Raw genomic sequence first — 18,985 nt, forward strand, 5'->3', positions numbered from 1 at the left:
AAAATATATTATTATGTAGCTGATTCAGAAAAGTCTAATATTCTAACATGAGTTGAATATTACAGTTTGATATTTCACGTAAAAGTTACAGGCAAATAATATGCTGTGGCCTTGATGATTTTCAAGGTAGGATGGGGAAAGATATGTTCAGCAGTTGAAAGCACCATGAAAGCACCATAAATCTGTTTTTTTTAATTATACAATTGTTTCATTTATGTGACTAAATCAGAAAATTGTTGTGATAGTTGGATACAGTGTGGAAAATAAGAGTGTCAGAGAACCTTACTGACTCATTTCGCCAATGTTTGCACAAGAACTTTCTTGCTGAAGTTCTTGAGCAAATTTGGCTGCTCAGGGATTTAGAAGGAAAGTTTGGTCACTGTTGGATCTTATCTGCAAAGCAGAGTTTAATATTAACTGGAATCTTGTGGTGGTTTGTTTTTTTAATTTTATTTTGTTTTTCACTTAACTTTTTAGAATCGTAGAGTCAGATGGGTTGGAAAGGACCTCTGAGATCATCAAGTCCAACACTTGATCCAATCCCACCACAGTTACTAGACCGTGGCACTAAGTGCCACATCCAGTCTCTTCTTAAACACCTCCAGGGACGGAGAATCCACCACCTCCCTGGGCAACCCCATTTTAGTTGGGTTCCAAAGACAACTTCAGTTCTTGGGAGGCATGTACATACCAATAAATTAAAACTCTTGCATTTAAAAGGCGTATTTCCAATAGCAAAAAGTTCCTGTCAGTCCAGTAGACTAACAAACTGTGTCCGAGGTGGTAGGTAGACAGTACTTTGTCTTCACAGTTTTTGGGCCTAATTTCTGTTTTGTCTGTTTGGATTCTTTGTGAGAGTTGGTGATGTAAATGATTTTGGTAGTGAAAGGAACAATGAAAACAAAAGATTATTTTCTAGTGCTGACTGGTACTAACAGTGTTTTCTAGCAAACAGTCATGTCTTTTTCTATAGTGAATTTTCATTCCTTAGAGGATTTCTAAAATTAGCTTTTATGTCTGGGCTATTACTTTCCATTTTAATTGTTACAATGGAAATTATTTATAATCAAATCTTCTTAGATTTTTTCAGTCAATGGATTTTCTCTGCATTTCCTTTTGCATATTTACCATTTCTAATTGCCTGTATTTCCTGTCCTCCCCATTTACATACTTTTGCTTTCTCCTATAGGCAAAGCTTTATTTTCAGAAAAAGATTTTGCAAGAGTGGTTTCCCACTCCAATTTAAAGGATTAAATTTCATCGTGACTTTCTTTAAACCAGTACCAAATGTATTTTATTAATTATAGTGTCTGATTGCAAATAGGATTTTAGACATAGTGTGCATCCTTAAAAAACCCCCTTGATATGACTAGTGTACAAGACTCTTAAAGTAATGTTTTACATACCTACTTATGTCTTTTAATGCTCTGAAAAAATCTGTTTTTCCTGGTTCTTGGCTTTCAGGCTGAGGACAGTGGAAGGATGAGATAGGAAACATCCTTTTATAAAAAGCTCTGTAATATTAATGACTGAACCTTCTATTAAAAGTAGTCTCTGTCACTGAGAGTTTTTAGTTTTGCTAAAAGTTTATCTCATCTTGTGGAGGCAGATATTTGTTTACTACTGTCTGTTACTGAAATCATTCTTTATTGGATTGAAATAATTGGTTTCCTTTATCCCTGTCCCTTTATGGCTACTGACCTTCTTAAATTGTTTTCAGTCTTGCTGATTTCCTCATCTAACAATTGAAGGCACATACCTGAATTGTTATGGTACTTAGGTTAATGTTTGGCATCAACAACCCAATTAAAATGGGTTTCGTTTTTCTAGCCAAGGTCAGAGAAACACTTGACATACTTTTCTAAGTTGCTTTTTTCTCCTACTTTGTACAATGAAGTGGTGTTTTTTCTCTATTCAAAGGCATGAAACTGCTATCCCTACTTAGCTTTATGTATGTCTTGTTCTTTTCTAGGTAAGAGTTTGTTCTGAAGGGAGGAGTCATTCAGGTTGTGAATTCTGAACTTCTCTGGATTAATTTAGTACAGGACTTAGCTGTGCTGCCTGATTTTGAGTCCTGTAGTCTTTCTTCTATATTTCTGTTGAATGTTTTCAAATTTGTATAATTTTTTTCTAAAGCACGAACACGGGAAGAAAACAGCAGCACAGCATTGCTCTCCTGGTAATCACAGAACAGGTCAGGTTGGAAGAGACCACAGTGGGTCACTTGCTTCAACCTTCCTGCTCAGGCAGAGTCATCTTAGAGCACATAGCACAGGATTGCCTCCAGACTATTGTTGAATGTCTTCCACGAGAGAGGTTCCACAACTTCTCTAGGCAGCCTGTTCCAGTGCTCAATCACCTGTGAAGTAAAGAAGTTCTTCCTCATGTTCAGGTGGAACTTCCTGTGCATCAGTTTACCCATTGCCTCTTGTCCTATTGCTCAGCACCACCAAGAAGATTCTGTACTGGCTCCATCCCCTTGGCACCCTCCCTGCAGATACTGAAACACTGATAAGGTCTCCTCTCCAGACTGAAAAGGCCGAGTTCCCTCAGGCTGTTCTTGCAAGAGAGATGCTCCAGTCCCTTAATCATCTTCATAGCCCCCTGCTGGACCTACTCCAGGAGCTCCTGGCATTTTAGTTTAGATGGCATTGATAAAAGAATGATTTGAAGAGAAGGGATGTGACAATTTGTGCAAAGACTTAACATTCTTCTACTGAAAGTATTGCAATGAAATTCATATTCAGTTTGGCACAATTCTGAGGTTGTTTTCAGAGCTGTTGTCTGGTGTTATAGAAGATCCTTTATGTTGAAACATAGTAATTAAATGATACAGTTTCTCAGCTTGAAGACAACTATTAGAAGGGCAGAATATGCTTGTGGAAAGAACAGAACTCACTTAAATGGGAAAAAAAAAAGGAAGGCAGGTAATACAAATAATATAAGAAGCTGCTGTTCAAACAGAACTTTGTCTTCTTCTAGCCTTTTCCCTTGACCTCAAATGTTCAATGAGGAAATAAAAGTAATTTTAAGTATTTTCAAAATAAGGGTAAATACCTGGTCATTCTTACTCACTCATATTTTCCTGAAGGCCTTTTAGCTAAAGGAATAAAGAGGGCTAATTGTGGACTCTTCTCCTTTCTATTGTTACTGTTACTCTCTCCTGTATGACTTAGAGTTTGGGTTTGATACTCTGGTAAACTGATATTTACCAGATATTTGCTAAGTAGATTGCACTTTTTCTTGCTCTTTTGTATCTGAGTCTTGCTTTGTTTTTACACAGCTTACCAGTTCAGTGGAAAATTCTTCCAGCATTCCAGTTTTACTTCTCTCATAGGCTGTTGAACTATTCTGTGATACAGAAAGATTTGAATCCCTGGGGCTAAGGGAGTAATAAGGTTTCTAAACTTCTGGACTATGAAATGTTTCATAAAACTCTGTCACTGCTGTTACATACATGGCTTCCACTATCTTTTTCTGAGCAAAAGTAGTTGTTAATTCTGTTCCTTGTTAGGGCAAGTGGTGTGTGTTTCAAATACTTCATGAAATTGTGTTTTTTATGAACTTAAATACAGAGATTTTCATTTTCCCAAGTTGACAGTGACTAGTCTTAGTGTCTCAGTGTCTTTGGCTGTTCTGCAAGTATGAAGAATCAAGCCACCTAATTTTCTATTGAGAAAACTATCAGTACATGTTTACAGGTATCACAAGTGGCTAGGCTTGGAGGTTGTCTGAGGTAAGTTACTTCAGTTTATAGTTTCACTTGAATTTCCATTTGGGTGTCCCTCAACTTCTGTTTCCTTTTTGGATTTTTAATTGTGGTGCAGGATGTGATTAATTTATGTGTTGAGAACTCCAGATGTCTTATATTCTTTCAACTGATTCTGATTTAACTCCAGAAGTTTCTAATAATACAGTAACTGCAGTCAAGTGTTCCAGGAGTGATTTTAAATTTAGAAATGTTCAGATTATTTCACAGCGTAGTTTGAAAACAACTTTCCAGATGTCTATAAAATTATGTGACATGTACAGATTTGAAGAGGAATTCCTCCTCTGAACTGACACATTTTTAATCACTGGGTTCTTGGAAGGACTCCAACAATTTCCTATCACTCTGCTTTATATGTGAGATAAAGCATCTTTTGCTTGAGTTCACTTTCTCATTCTAAATTTTACTTATTTTGTAGCAAGAATGGCGTAAATAAGGTAAAAGTCATACAGTAATCAGTACTCCTGTTGTTCTATCAATCTTGTTAAGTGTACCTGATTCAAGTACTGGTGTTCTACAAGTGCTTATGGATGCAGAATTTGACTAATTGTTCCCCTTGGTTTAGTGTGTGTTGTATTATATAAATAAATTAAGGTTACATGCTCCTTGTTGAGAATTTTCAGCTATCCCTATCTCTGAATCCAGCTTGCTTCCCATTGATGTTGGAAGTTTGGACAAAAAAATTTTCTCTGTTCCCCTTTGATTTTCTTAAAATAGTCACAAAGTTAAATTTCTATATTTATTTAAATATTATCTAAGTTCAGAGTTTGGGAGAATTTGTTAGTGGCTGACAAATGTGTTCTGAGGCTTGCTTCACATAATGATATCTCAATGTTTTTAAGTTAGTTTGATACGAGATGTATAGTTATGTCATTTTGACAGTTGTGCTCTCAAACAGATACTGAAAGCAGAGAAGAGAGCCTCAGAAAGTGGTGTGAAATGTTATCTTGTTAGAATACTTTGTGGTTCTGTAAAAGCTGAGTTGCAAGGGACCATAAGGATCATCAAGTCCAGCCCTTAGGTAAATGCCCCACATAGAGATCAAACTCACAACCTTGGCATTACTTGCACCAGGCTCTAAGCAACTGAGATAATCTCATGCTCCTGGTGGTGCGTTTTCTCTTCAATTACACAGTACCCAAATCCCTTTTATAAATAGGATATACATGGGACTTGTTCTCAGCAAAATACTTGACTGATGGATCAGCTGTGGTCACTCGAAGCTAGTGCATGTTAGAGGTTACAAAACCAAGGTGAAGTAAGGTAGTTCAGGCACTGGAGACATGTAATACTGATGTTAAAGTAAATATTTGATCTCACAAAGCCCTGGTTTGCTGTGGCTGAGTGGGTAGGTAGGGGTTGAATAGTCCATGTACCACAGTGAATAATGCACAGCTCAGAACAACCACGTGCTATGGCTGAGAGAAGCCAATGCTTTACCTACCTGACTGTGGATGTGACAACTTAGTTACTGTACATGACAGTATCTCTGAAGGGATTATGGGTTGAATGCATGTTACATGCAGAGAGGCTGTGGAATCATTCTATACTTTAGAGTTTTCAAAACATGACTGAAAAAAGAAGTACTTAACCTGTTTGAACTTGAAAGTTTATCTTGCTGTGAGCAGGGAGGAATTAGGACTGAGATGTCCTGCAGAAGTCGTCTTCAGTGTTAATTTTCCCCTTGAAAATAAGTACTGTTAGCATTTCTCAGGCAAAACTGTCCAAATCCTAAATCATTGGGGGAGTCATAAAATTTCAAATGAGCAGTTGATACTACAAATTTCATACCCAGAATTTTTGCAATACATCTGTCGTTGATGTAGAGCCGCAGAGAAGTTAAGCACTTCAATCTTGTGGTAAGTGATCACTTTACTGAGCTTAGTCAGACTACAGGGAATCAGCTGTCTTGTGCAAATATGGAAATGATTAGAGAAAGAACTTAAATAGTTACTGAGGTTTTAGTGGATTGCAGGATTTTGGGCAGAGAGGAGCAGGTAGGGGACTAAGATTAAGGAAGGCATGGTTTAACCCAGCTTGTATAAGGAACAAGGTAAGGTAGTGGGATGGGATCAAAGGAAGGAGACATTTGAAACCTAATGAAGAAAGAACCCAGTAGATAATGTATGTGAGAAGCAGTCAGATGTGAAGAGATGTGCTGGGGGAGTGCAAACATAATAACTCTTGGTGGATGGACACATTTAAAATTGGTATATTCTTACAGCTATATTGACTAATTGTGACAGGAAACACTATAAATTTAAAGACAAGTAAGATAGGTCATATCTTTGCTTGTAGACCAGTAAAACTACAAATATTGGCAGAATTTAATGGTGTCTTTCTCTTAACATTTTCCTCAGAACCAAGTTGATTAAAATATGCATCCCCAAACCAGCCAGTCACAGTTCTGAGTAGTTTAATTATGATGGCTCTGGAAACAGTTATTTCAAGTTTGTTGCTGCTGACAAAGGAATTGTCTTTGCAGTGGGTGAAGATTAACATTAATTTTATTAATGTTCAATCTTAAATTCGTGCTTATCTTGGGGGGAAAAATAAGAATTATGTGAATAACTTAAAAGCGTGAGTTGTTTTTAGTAGTTAGCAAAGAGATGTGTATCAGTGCTTGTTGCTTTCAGAAGCCTGTTTGTATCACGGGCTTCTGATTTACATTTTGTTTATACCAATTTCTCAGACAGAGGAGCATTGTTTTAAAAACTGAGCGTTTGGTTAAGCATATCTACAATAGGAATAGGTTCCACTTGGGCATTTGTATTTTACAAACTTCCCTGTTAAAAAATACAAAAGAAAGAGCAACAACAACTCCTGTTTCATCTGAAGTATTTCCTAAAGCTATTATCCCATTGCTAGTGTGGTACAAGAAGAGTTTAAATCTTTCGGGCTTTTATACTACTGTAGAGTTTCATGTAGCTGGTGTTTGGTAGGGTAACAATTTATAACATTTGGAAACTGCAATTTTTTTACAGAAAACAATTTTGTTTAATGCAGTTATGTATAGTGTGTGGTCAAAAATAGTGATTTTAACAATTGTTGTCTGACATTTTGTGGTCTGACAAGCTGATGCCTGTAAGCATGACTAGTGATGCCTAATATACCCATTCATCGGTACAGAGATTTTTAGACTATAATAATTCATGTTAATTACAAAAAACTGGTTTTAGGAAAACTACACCAGTCCTACAGGCACCTTCTTGTTTTCTAATGTTTTTTCTTTGAATAGGAATCACAGAAAATATTTTTCTTGTGAGAGTAGTCTTGTAGTGTCCCTAAATAGCATCAAAGCAGGTTTTAATCAATTTATTATGCTCTACCCTGTTTGCTTAAATTTGAAACTGCAAAAGAAATCTTATGTACCTACTAGATACTTATATACATACACTTGACAAATCTCTTCATGGTTTTGTAGGAAATGCTATGTTCTTACACTAATTTTTTTATTTGCTAGATAAATCAGATAAATATGATTCTAGAGATGTGGAAAGACTTCAGCAAGATGATAAATGGGTTGAAAACTATCTGATCTGGCGTCATGATGTTGTGGATGATACTTTAAAGATGATTGATGAAAGCTTTCAGTGGAGGAAAGAATATACAGTTAATGGTAAGCTACATTTATATAATGATTTTGATGTTGTATAGGTAGTTTCATTAAGCATCTCTTAGAGGTCTTGCAAGTTGTGGTTTTTTGTTTTTTTTTTTTTAGTTCTTACTCAGCTATCTTGTTTTTTCTCTTTGCATTTACCTGAGTGGAGTCCTAAAAAAAACCAAACAACAAAGCCCCCACAGCAAACAGGACTCTCTGGTTTACTGTAATAGCACTACTCTGGCACACTAAGTAGAAAAGATCTCATTTTTCTGCTGTGAGAATGTTTTGAAGATGAGCTCTTTCTATAAAACTTCACAATCTGAATTAAAAGATAAAACAAGGGGAGAAGGGCTGCAAACATGAGCAAAATAAATATTTTGCAGCATTTTTTTCTTACATAGATTATTTTATTCTTATTTCTCAGTAAATAGCTCTTATTCTATAGTGTGAGCAGGTAAAGATAGAGATTTCAAATTATCTCAATATTTTTATATTTTGTAACTGGTTCTTTGCATTTTTAGAGACTTAACATGCTAAGTTACAATGTGATTATTAATACAGTTACTGAAATAATATTTCATTTGGCTTTGCAGACTTGTCAGAATCTGTCCTTCCAAAATGGTTATTTGAAATTGGTGCACTCTTCCTGCATGGATACGATAAAGAGGGCTATAAATTATGTAAGTTATACAGACTATAATTTGAGTCATTCATCATGATTTTGTTTATGGCATTTTAGAATCTTTTTGAAAAATAAGTCTTTTAAGAATAGAAGTAGGTACGTATTGGCAGTTGCTTTTACTAAAAATGAGAAGTTAGTTGCCTGGAGCATTTCTTTGGATCACAGAAAGGGAATGGGTAAACTTTGTCAGCAGTTTTAAAAAATTATAAACCTTCATCCTATTTATGATGCAGTTTTTAACTTTCCTGTGTAAGCTCATTGTTTTTGTATCCACTGTGGTGGGTATATGGCCAGTATAAATGTTCCTTATGGTAGTGCATTGTCAGTGGTCTTCTAGCAGATCATGTTCTTTTATACTTGCAGTGGCTCACAGGAAGGTCTGCAATGGTTTTCTTGTGCTTTTTATTTTTCTTTAATGTCAATGGAACACTCAGAAATGGCATGTGCAGCTGAGAATTGTTGGAGAATGAACTTCAAAGTTGTGTGATTAACTTCTAGTAATGAAACAGTAAGATTTGTAGGCATGCAATAAATATTACCTGAAATACTCCTATTTTTTTAAATAGTGTATAATAGGTGGTCAGTATTTTCTATAAATAAATTTATTGTAACATCTCACATATTTACTTTAATTAAGCTTAAATCCTGTGAAGCAAAAAAAGGAATTTTAAACAAATCACTTTCCAAGCCTTGTGAACCTTGAACTCATCTTAAACATTGGGGGTGAGAAAAAAACCCCAAATTTAAATCTGATATTTTGTTTTTTCCTTTTTTACAAGGGCTAGTTTATAATTCCAGAAATAGTCATTGCTGTAAAAGATTGGACTGTTGGTGTGTTTTAAACACTTATATAATAATTCAGTGTATGTTCTGTTTAAATAAGGGTTTCTCTTAAAGATTTTGAAATTAGTCTAGTTAGTATACTATTTAAATGTTAAAACATTTTAAAATATTTGCTTCTTTACATGACTTTGTTTCATTTTTGCAATCAGAAGTAAAAGACGTGGAGGAGAAATCAGGTTTATTTTCACTGATACTTTCTAAGTTCCAGGGAGAATAATATTAAGAGTATATCTAAAATTACTTTCAGGCTCGTCTAATTTTGATATCATAAAAGTACTAAACAGGAAGGCTGCTCTTCATGTTACTGCCCTGAATATTTCTTTTATCACTTCACTGTATAATCAATATTTTGGTCTCAAGACATTTTAATAAAACCTGTTACTTTGAATTGTGCTTGTGGGTTTTTTTTGTGAAAAAACAAGTCTCTGTATGACTCATTGTGTTTTATTCCAGGTGAGTGTGTGTTGGGCTTTCATTTAGACAATATTGCTCACCTTCTGGAATTTTTCAATTTATTTTAGAAAGATCAGTTGCTTTTTATACAATTCATAATGCACATATAAGTAGTTTTTCGAAACACGTCAACTACGATGCTGTAGAAAACCTAAATAGAAAAAGAAACATAGATTTTACAACAGCACATAAAATACATGCTGAACATACTATGTCGTAGGACTGTGTGATTTAATTTGAAATTATGAGATTGTAATCTAAATAAGTAGTCTTTAAATGCATGAAAAGTATTTTTCCACTTTTAATGTTTCTTCTGGAGTGTAATTCTTTGAGTTTTCAGTTTTTGAAAAGTTTAGTTGTAAAAATGTGAGTAAGGAAGGGGGTTATGCGGAGGGGTTTGCAGTTTTTTTTCTGGCTGTTCAGTAGCCACAACTTCAGTAGAAATGTTGAATACAAACTCAGAGGTGTTAATAGATTTCACTGGGTCCTGTGTTGTTATTTGCATAATGTTTGCTCTTGGTTTGGATTTGTTGTCTCAATTTTTGTGTGTGTTTTTCTCCAAGTTTGGTTCAAAGTGAAACATCATACAAGAGATCCTAAACAACAACTTGACAAAAAGAAACTGGTAGCATTTTGGTTAGAACATTATGCCAAGAGAGATCATGGAAAGCCCTTAACAGTGGTATTTGACATGGCTGAAACTGGAATCAGTCACATAGTAAGTATTTTTATTGCCTTTTCCTGATTGCTTTTTCAGTTATTTAACCTATGTTCCCAGAAAAAGGGAAGTCTCTGTACAGTCCTTGACATCTAAATAACATAACGATTGTTGACATCAGTGTTATGTTGGGCTTTTTTCCATGGCATGAGCAGTTTCCAAAATATTTTGTTACATATTAAACTTTGTCTTCTGCAACACATGGAAAACTTGCTTTTAGTTTGGTGACCGAGCTGAATCTAAGCTGTTTTAACTTGAGAGATGGAGATTCTGCCTTTCATTACATATTCATAGATTTATTCTAATAACTACAAATCTCATAGGTTGTCTGTAGGTCAAAAAAAATGGTATTTCTATAGAATATTGAATTTTTTCTTACCAAATGCCATACTGTCCTGTTATTACAGAAATGGCTAAAACTTGTGTCTTGTTCTTTCTTTCTTTTTTTTTTTTTTTTTTGGTTTGGTTTGGTTTTGTTTGGTATGGCAAGAATGCATTGGAATATAAGAAGAAAAAGAAACCAAAACCAAACAACAAAAAAGCCAAAAACTTTTTCTGCCTTTTTCAGGCAGGATAGTTAGTGTTGCATTAAGACCTTGCAGCTGTGCAGCACAGGGTCACAAGCTTATGAGAAGATATTTTGATAAATCACAGAATATGCTGAATTGGAAGGGACCCACAAGGATCATTGAGTCCAACCCTGAGCCCTGCATGAGACCAGCCACAAGAGTCACACCATATGCCTGAGAGTATCATCCAAATGGTTCTTGAACTCTCTCAGGCTTGGTGCTGTGACCACTTCCCTGGGGAACCTGTTCCAGCACCCAACCACCCTCTGGGTGAAGAACTTTTTCCCAGTATCAAACCTAAACCTCCCCTGACACAACTTCAGGTCATTCCCTCAGGTTCTGTGACTGGTCACCACAGAGAAGAGATCAGTGCCTGCTCCTCTACTTCCCCTCATGAGGAAGTTGTAACTGCAATGAGGTCTCCCCTCAGTTCCTCTTCTTTAGGCTGAACAGACCAAGTGACCTCAGCCAGGACTGGTATGGCTTTCCCTCAAGGCCCTAAATAAATATTTTGAAAGGGAGGATCAGTCCTTCTACTCTTACCAGGGCTGTGAGATCTGTCTATCCATGCTCCTAAGGATAATACTGGAGCTATGGTTTTGTATAACAAGAATAAAGGACTGTAATTTGATTTAGGTTTTATGGAGTGTATTTTGAAGCAGCTTCTTACCCATGTCTTTGACAATCCCAGAGGCACAATCTCAGCGAGTGCTGTCCCTAAGTGTCCTACTGTACAGTCTTGCTTTATAGTTTGTGTATTTATCACAGAACACAGGAGTATTTTAATAACTGTTCATAGGCATGTAGAGTAGTTAAGTTTTATGTTAAAAGAACTGGGATTTCTGAGTTTTTTTCCAGAGTGTGCCTCATTTTTTTTTTGTTCCATTCCTATGGACATCTACTGTGTTGGCTTTTATTGCTGGTATGCAGCTGATAATTCTAATAGCTCTACCGTGTTGCACCATGTCAGGTAACTAGAATAGGTGCAGTTATTGAATGGTCTGTGAAATCTGTACTTCTAATTCTGGACTTTCATCAAAATACTGTATCTGTCCTTTTAATAATCTGATAGAGAGCAACATCTGTGTTAATGGAGATTCTAATCATTACTTTGGAATCCATCATTGTGTTTATGTTGTTAAATGAAAGATTTAGTACAAGCAACAGACAGTTGAGATAAATGCCTCTATTAGAGGCTGCCTTCCACCTCTAAAGATGCCAAGCTGTCAGTTAGTTTCTAGTTACTGAAGCTACTGATAAAACTTTCATGTTGTGGCTTGTCTTGTTACATGGTATTTTGGGTTTTTTCCCCCCTGTCCACAAATGTTTTAATAGTATGTTTACATCACTCCAGGAGCCCATTCCCCATAGCATTTTTGCTGTTACAACAGGCTTTGGATACTCAGTCAGAAATGTTTGTGTACTGTTTCTGAAAGTGTCTGCCCACAATTTCACTGCATACCACAAACTAAAACTGAAACAAAAGATCCTCTTTAAATGAAAACTTTTTTTTCCTCCCTTTGGAAATATTCTACTGAGTGCAGTAGTATACTGAACAATGTGAAACAACAATTGAAGGGAAATTTTGGTATATTCAGTGCTTTTCCTTGTAATACTTTAAGATAATCTGTTGAGCTTCTCTAGTGCTAAAGGTTACCTTTCCTGCACATCTTAACTCGTGTTGATACTCTGCAGTAGTTTAGATAATTAAGTTATTGCACTCATCACATCTGACTTCTTTCCTAGGTCCTAAAGCTAAGTTTGACCACAATCCTGCAGCAGTTTAATGAAGTGAAAAGCACTGTATTGCATTTTGATGTTTGTAGTATGTGAAAATTAGAGTATGTTCGATTACAGTATGTCTTGTGGTATTCTTAACTAAGCCTGTATTTTTAATGTTTTGAATTACATTGCATTTATGCTGTGATTTTACTTTAGGACTTGGATTTTGTTCGGTTTATTGTCAACTGTTTTACAGATTATTACCCAAACTTCCTCAGTAAGTATTGTATGTTAAGTATTAACATTTTAGACTTCTGTTATAAGAACATTTCATAATATGACAGAAGATTGGGAAGACTAAGGTTTTTACATGATCTTTCTGGGGTAACTGCATGGCACATGTCAATGTTACAGAGAATATTTTTGTGTCCATAAGTGAGCACAACTTTGTATTGTAAATAAACTTTACATTCATCAAAGAATCTGTCTTTGAATGAAGTAATAATCTAAGACATTTTTACATATTAAAATTAATATAAACATATAGTAGAACTGAATTGGCCTGTTATTTCCTTTCTTTGTTGGTACTTGGGTAGAAGCTTTACAAACCTGCATGACAGTTTGTATCCTTTAGGATTCTTCAGGAGGGGAAGAACAAATAGCTATAAAAAATTTGAGGGAGCAATGGGTTATTCTGAAAATAAGTAAGGCATGTTTGTGTGCGCACTTGGATAACCCAGCTTACTTACCTCCTAATTTTTTTATGGATAGGTAAACATGGAATAGCTGTTGCTAACACGTGTTATAAATTTTAGATGAAAATGTGTTTGTGAATATAGAAATTCTGTACAGAAACTGCTTAAACTCTGAATATTAGATTGCAACTTGCTGATCAAAGTTCAAAACTTTGATCAAATACCAAGGCAAGTGCAACATTGTTTTTCTTTTTTTTGCCATTCAGGAGAAGTTTTGGAACACTTCCAACTATTTGCAAACTTACATGCTAAAACAAGGAATATTTGAAAAAAATGGATTTGCAATGATTCATGGTACTTATTTCTTTACGAAGAAGAGGTGCTGAATATACCAGTTAAACGTGTTCCTGTTCAGTAGTTGCTTTTCTAGGTCAGGCTGAGATCTTGCCATTCTTTGCCTTATTTGAGAGATCAGTTATTAGTAACTATATGTTAGAAAAGTAATATCCCAGGAAGTATATAAACAGTATGGAACTTAAAATTTTATTATGTTTTCCAAGCGAACAGCCAATATTTTTATATAGTAATAGCAGTAGGCTTATACAACTTAAAAACAATTATACAAAATTGCTTTCACAGGGAAGGGAACATGGAGGTTTCTGAAGTGAATATTGGCTTTTTACATTAATATTATTACTGTGCTTACTCTTAAACAGAGAAATACCTAACACATGGTATTCAGATTCTATTTTTTCTTTGCAGCCAAGATAGTAATATTTGAAATGCCATGGATAATGAACGGTAAGTTGTTTGTTTGTTTGTTTGTTTTTCATTTCAGATTGTGGGAACTCTTAAAATGTAGAAGCATAAATAGGAAGCATTTTTCTGCTCTGTGTAGATACAGATGAATGGTGGCATTTGTTAAGCATGGATCTTTAAATCTGTCAATTTGAAGATTGCTTATTTTTATTTTTCCTTCTAGCACTGTATTTTGGATCATACTTCAAATGGAATCCATATTCATTGCATTGTTTTTAAAGGCTGGGAGGCTTTGAAAAGAAGTCTAATCCTTAAATGTTTCCAACTGGAATACTTTAGGGAATCCCATCATTAGCAAATGATGGACACTTATAACTAGCTGAAAACTAGAATACACAATTTAAGATAGATGCCTGACCCTGGACACTAATGTGGTTGTATTTGTTTTAAGATGTGTACCTCAAAAATTACCTTTAATTATAATTTACAGAATAAACTTTAACTCCTCTATTTTTACCATATGAACACATTTTTATACTGGCTTTATTTTACTGTATATTCATGTTTTACCATCACTGAAATAATAATGGTGTTTGAAAATACTTTGTAGATCTTAACAAGTGTCCTTTAAATGAACAAAACATTTCAGGTAGGAAGAGTGTATACTTCTCTCTCCTAACCTGTCTCACTCAGATATGGAAATACCATTGGTTTTACCCACTCAGTACTTCCTGGGCTAAATTCCAAGACAATAAATCTGTCAGTTATTAAATCAAAGATACTTTTTCCATTTTCTCTGTAAATACTCTTTTCCTTACACTGTTTATCCCCATTATAAAAGTACAGAACCTGCTCTGAAAAGTATCTTACAGGATGTAGCTCTCCTGTGTTGTGTAAGATCTACCAATACAGAGAAAAAACATCCTACAAACACAAATTAAAAAAAAAAAAAACCAACAACAAACCTTTCCTGACAAATTATGTATATCCTTTGGTTTTTCTTTTGTTTTGTTTTTAAGCTGCTTTTAAAATCGTGAAGGGTTGGCTTGGCCCAGATGCAATAAGCATGTTAAAGTTCACAAACAAGAGTGACATACAGGAATACATCAGTGGAGAGTATCTGCCACCTCACATGGGTGGAACTGTGAGTATATTAACATTTCATGCCCCTTTTGTGATAGATTGAGACATCTATATTAGGGTTGAGAGTTGGCACTTCACAGATGTGAAATGTCTTGAAATTGTTTTGCCAATGATAATTTGAAAATATGAAATAGGTTAATTTCATGAGAATTTGGCATCTGACAGTCTTAAACAGAGAAATAATTTTTCTGAATCATTCATCCACTTACAGGTCACTGGAAACCACACAGTTTTTCAGGCCTTTTTTAAAAAATTATCTAAACGTCGTTCTTCTTTCTATTTTTTCCTACCTGATGAATTAGAGATAGCACTGGTTTATTAAACAAGTTCTATGAACAGAAAGTAGGTTTCATGGCCCTCTGAGGGTTGTTGTCCTGCTCTAAAGCTAAGATTCACTAAAGACAGTTATATTGCAGTTATTCTTTGTGGTCTCCAGGGCTACATTTTAAGACATGGATGAAAAAGATTCTTTTTAAAGAGTGCAGTAAAGCTCTAAAGTGAATGGTACAGGCCATATCACTTCAGCAGAACCAGAATCCCATTCCAGTGCAATCTAAAGAGCAGAACAGCACAAGCATGTTGCACAACAGGTTTCACTTCACAAAGCTAGTAGATTAGTTTACATAATATTTATATTTGAATTTGCAGAAAAGGATGTTTTTTCCTTTAAAATTTTTGTAGGCCACTTATGGTAGCGGAATAAGCCCACTACAGGGGAGTTACTTTTAATTGTTCTCTTTCTACAGTTTCTTTACTAATGTATTTTTGATGTTATGGCAGTAACAATATGGAGAAAAGAATGGTTATGTTTCGGGGATAGTAGGAGAGGCCATCTTCCTTTGTATATAAATTCAGGGGAAAGTTCAGGTGGTCAGAGCATATGAAACTTGTTTGGGAACATAAAAGGATGTTACCTTGGGAATTACCTTACCTTTTTATTTGACTGAGATTAATAACCTCTGGAAAGTGCTTTTCCATGAGATTTTTGAAGAAAAGATACCCTTTTTCTTACTGGAAAATTGCTGTCCAAACTCCCCAGTATTATATTACAACTTTCTCATGTGAAAGAAAACTGAAATTGCTGTACTTCAGCAATACTTCAGGAGTGGGTATTGAGGAAAGAGGTGATGATGACTGAAGTGGCTTCAGTAAGGAATTGAATGGTGTTTAGTAGTGTTTCTGGGCCTGGCTCCTATGGTATCGTCCTGTTGTTGCTATAGAGGGGCAGGTTTCTTTCCTCTTTAGAGCTGAGTATCTCCAGTCTGCTTTTTAGACCATCTTACCTTAGATTTACGTGTTCAAAGAAAGAATTTATGGCTTTGTTAGATATTTTTGTGAAGCATCTGACTGAGCACACAATCTTAGTTATCCCTAATCTTGCCTTGGCCCTGAAAGGTCTCATTGCCAGTTAGTGATTATTGATCAAGTTGGCTCTATATGACCCATCTTCTGGGAGCGTTAACAACTTTCCTAGTCATGGAAGCAGCTTATCAAAATCATTTACCTGGGACAGTAAGTTCCAGTGGCAGAAATAAAGGAGTAAAGTTGCTTGACTCCAGGAGTTTTGACAATTTCAGAAAAACAGCTCTATCTCTACATATTAAAAGCTCTGTATTTTGAACCAGCACATACTTCATCTAACTACTGAGTTTCTTTGTTATTTAGACACTCAGTGGGTGTTTTGAGCTGTTAACTTGTCATAATTTGGAAGAATTGTTAGCTAAAACTGAGACTCTGGAAATTGTGCTCCTGATCTTTCTTTGGAAGATGTCTTCAGTGAATGCACTAAGGCAGGACTTTCGCATCTCTCACAGCAAGGAGTTTTTCAGTGACCAGACAACAGACAATTTAATGACCTTTTCTCAGAATTTAACTTTTCTTTGTGATTAACCTTGGCTCCTCTTGAGGCAATTAGAGTGCATTCTGTGTTATTAGTGTTGTCAGGCCTGGCTTTTTTTAAACACAATATCTGACCTGCACAAATTGATTCCCCTGCCACAAATTCTCCACGCAGGTGTTTGGTTTTGTTTGTGAGGGCTGCCAGTTCTTTCTGTCATCTTTGATTTCCTCATGTTTAGTAACAGATCTTCATATTTACAAGTACCATAATGCTGCTGAAGAGTGCAGCTTATCTGTGTGTCCCTTGCATTCAAGGCAGTAGCCATAAATCTCTAATCCCCTTTCTGCTGTGTCCCCTAGTAGAATCCATCTTTAAAGAGCCAGGTCTTACTAGATGTAAGCGACTAGTGGAGCAGGTCTTTTGGCTGGTTACTTTGGGAAGATACCAAGAACGTAAGTGCAGTGGAGTCTAGGTATCCCAGAAGAATGTTAGAGACTAATTTTGGAAGTAACAAAAAAAAAAATCCATTTTGGAAATCAAATAAATAATGCTGAACTTGGAGTCAGTGATACTTTGTTAATGAAAGGAACTGTTCTTTGTCTCTATTGGAAGCCTCCAGCCTTCAGTGTCTCAGTGAAGAGACTTTTAAGTATGTTTTATTTTAACTCAGGGTTACTGAAAAAATGAATCAGAGACTTTCCTTAGTTTTAAAATCCTTCAATTGACTGTCAACCAGCTGAGAAAGGAGGAATATTGCATGCTTGATTTTAGACAACTAGTGGACAAAGGTATCTCTTGAGTATTAAAAGCAATAACACTAATTATGGAAAGCAAACTTGGATTTTGAAGGACTTTGGAATAGAAATTTAAGTTTCATTCAAGTCCTCACCGGGACTGTGGCTGTTACCATACTGCTAATCCATACATGCAACACACAGTGTATCTGGCTTTGAGTTGTTATAGTCCACAGTGCACAGAGATACTCTTTATAGCAGATTTGTCTTGGAGAGCTTATCAAAATTGCCCAAAACAGATCTAGCTAGCCAGTCTGGAAAATTAAGGTTAGGTGCTCAAAAACCACCTGCTAATGGTTTTCACTTACTGATAAATGTATACTAAAGCAGTGTTTTCCTAGTTTCCTGATCTATTGTATCCCATATTCTAGCATTTCCAGTTGATATGGATGATGGAACAGCCCAGTTCTTAAGGCATACACACTGCTGACTGACCAGGGAGGTTCATTGCCTCTTCAATAACATTTTGTGCAAGACTGATGTACATACAGTGTACACCCTGATACAGGACATGTACGCACAATAGGCTTTTTAGTTTGTGGTTTTGCCCTTTGTCAGAAGATGGATTTAACAAGGATGGATTGATCAAGATTCTCTCTACTGGTGCCAGTATTGAACAATGTCTGCAACTAGAATGCTGTGCTCTTCACCTGGGTATCTGAATTAATAGCTCATACCTTGTGTTCTTGAAAGTACCATTTATATGTTGTGACTAACATAGAGACATGACTAACATTTTGCACATGATTTCGTGGGCACTGTGTACATGTAATCTTAGAAAATATCACTCCTCTGTTGAAGATATCTATACCACAATTGGCAGACATGGTAATATAAAGTCTATAGATTTTTAGATTAAGATAAAAGAGAGTTGTAAGTCTATAGAATGGATATATCAAGCATGGGATAAATGTGTCTTGTTTACCTGTCTGAGGTTTTTACCCTCTCAGTAGATAAACTCATGTTACTGAAACTTACAGGCTGTGACTGCAAAGCGTGGGATTTTGAGTTATCCCAGTGATGAGACTTCAGCTGCTGAAGCAATCCAGTACCAGGGATTATCGAGGCCAAGTGAAGTGTGCAGCAAAATTAACTTGCCTTTATTAAGGTCACTTTGTCATATACCCTTCATCACATGCTAGAAGGGAGTGAAAAGGCTTTTCATGAGTTTGGCCAAGGGGAAGCTGGATATTTCTGTCCTGTATTTGCAAATGGGGAGGGGTACCAGTGTTCTGGAAGCCTACTGCAGTATTTCTAACAATCTGGATTCTTTTCTTCTAATAGTGGATTAGTCTGTAAGTGATACTTAGAGCTTGTCCTTCAGGTCCTTAATAGGATATTGTTTGAGCTAGTGGATACTTGTTTCATTGACCTAAAGGTCTTCAACTGCTGCT

General features: G+C 35.7%; 1 protein-coding gene across 2 annotated transcripts in view; it reads left to right on the forward strand.

Moving 5' to 3' along the window:
• The window catches only part of MOSPD2 (motile sperm domain containing 2), a 37,145-nt gene that overhangs the window by 2,798 nt on the left and 15,362 nt on the right, over positions 1-18,985 (forward strand). For both annotated transcript variants that reach the window (XM_050331924.1, XM_050331925.1), the window contains exons 3-8: positions 7,233-7,388; positions 7,967-8,053; positions 9,915-10,069; positions 12,577-12,637; positions 13,818-13,856; positions 14,834-14,958. In XM_050331924.1, coding sequence (XP_050187881.1) covers positions 7,233-7,388; positions 7,967-8,053; positions 9,915-10,069; positions 12,577-12,637; positions 13,818-13,856; positions 14,834-14,958 — 623 coding nt within the window. The remainder of the gene's footprint in view (positions 1-7,232; positions 7,389-7,966; positions 8,054-9,914; positions 10,070-12,576; positions 12,638-13,817; positions 13,857-14,833; positions 14,959-18,985) is intronic.

The sequence above is a fragment of the Myiozetetes cayanensis genome, unplaced genomic scaffold (assembly GCF_022539395.1).
Source record: "Myiozetetes cayanensis isolate MyiCay16 unplaced genomic scaffold, myiCay2020 scf5-8, whole genome shotgun sequence".
NCBI lineage: Eukaryota > Metazoa > Chordata > Aves > Passeriformes > Tyrannidae > Myiozetetes > Myiozetetes cayanensis.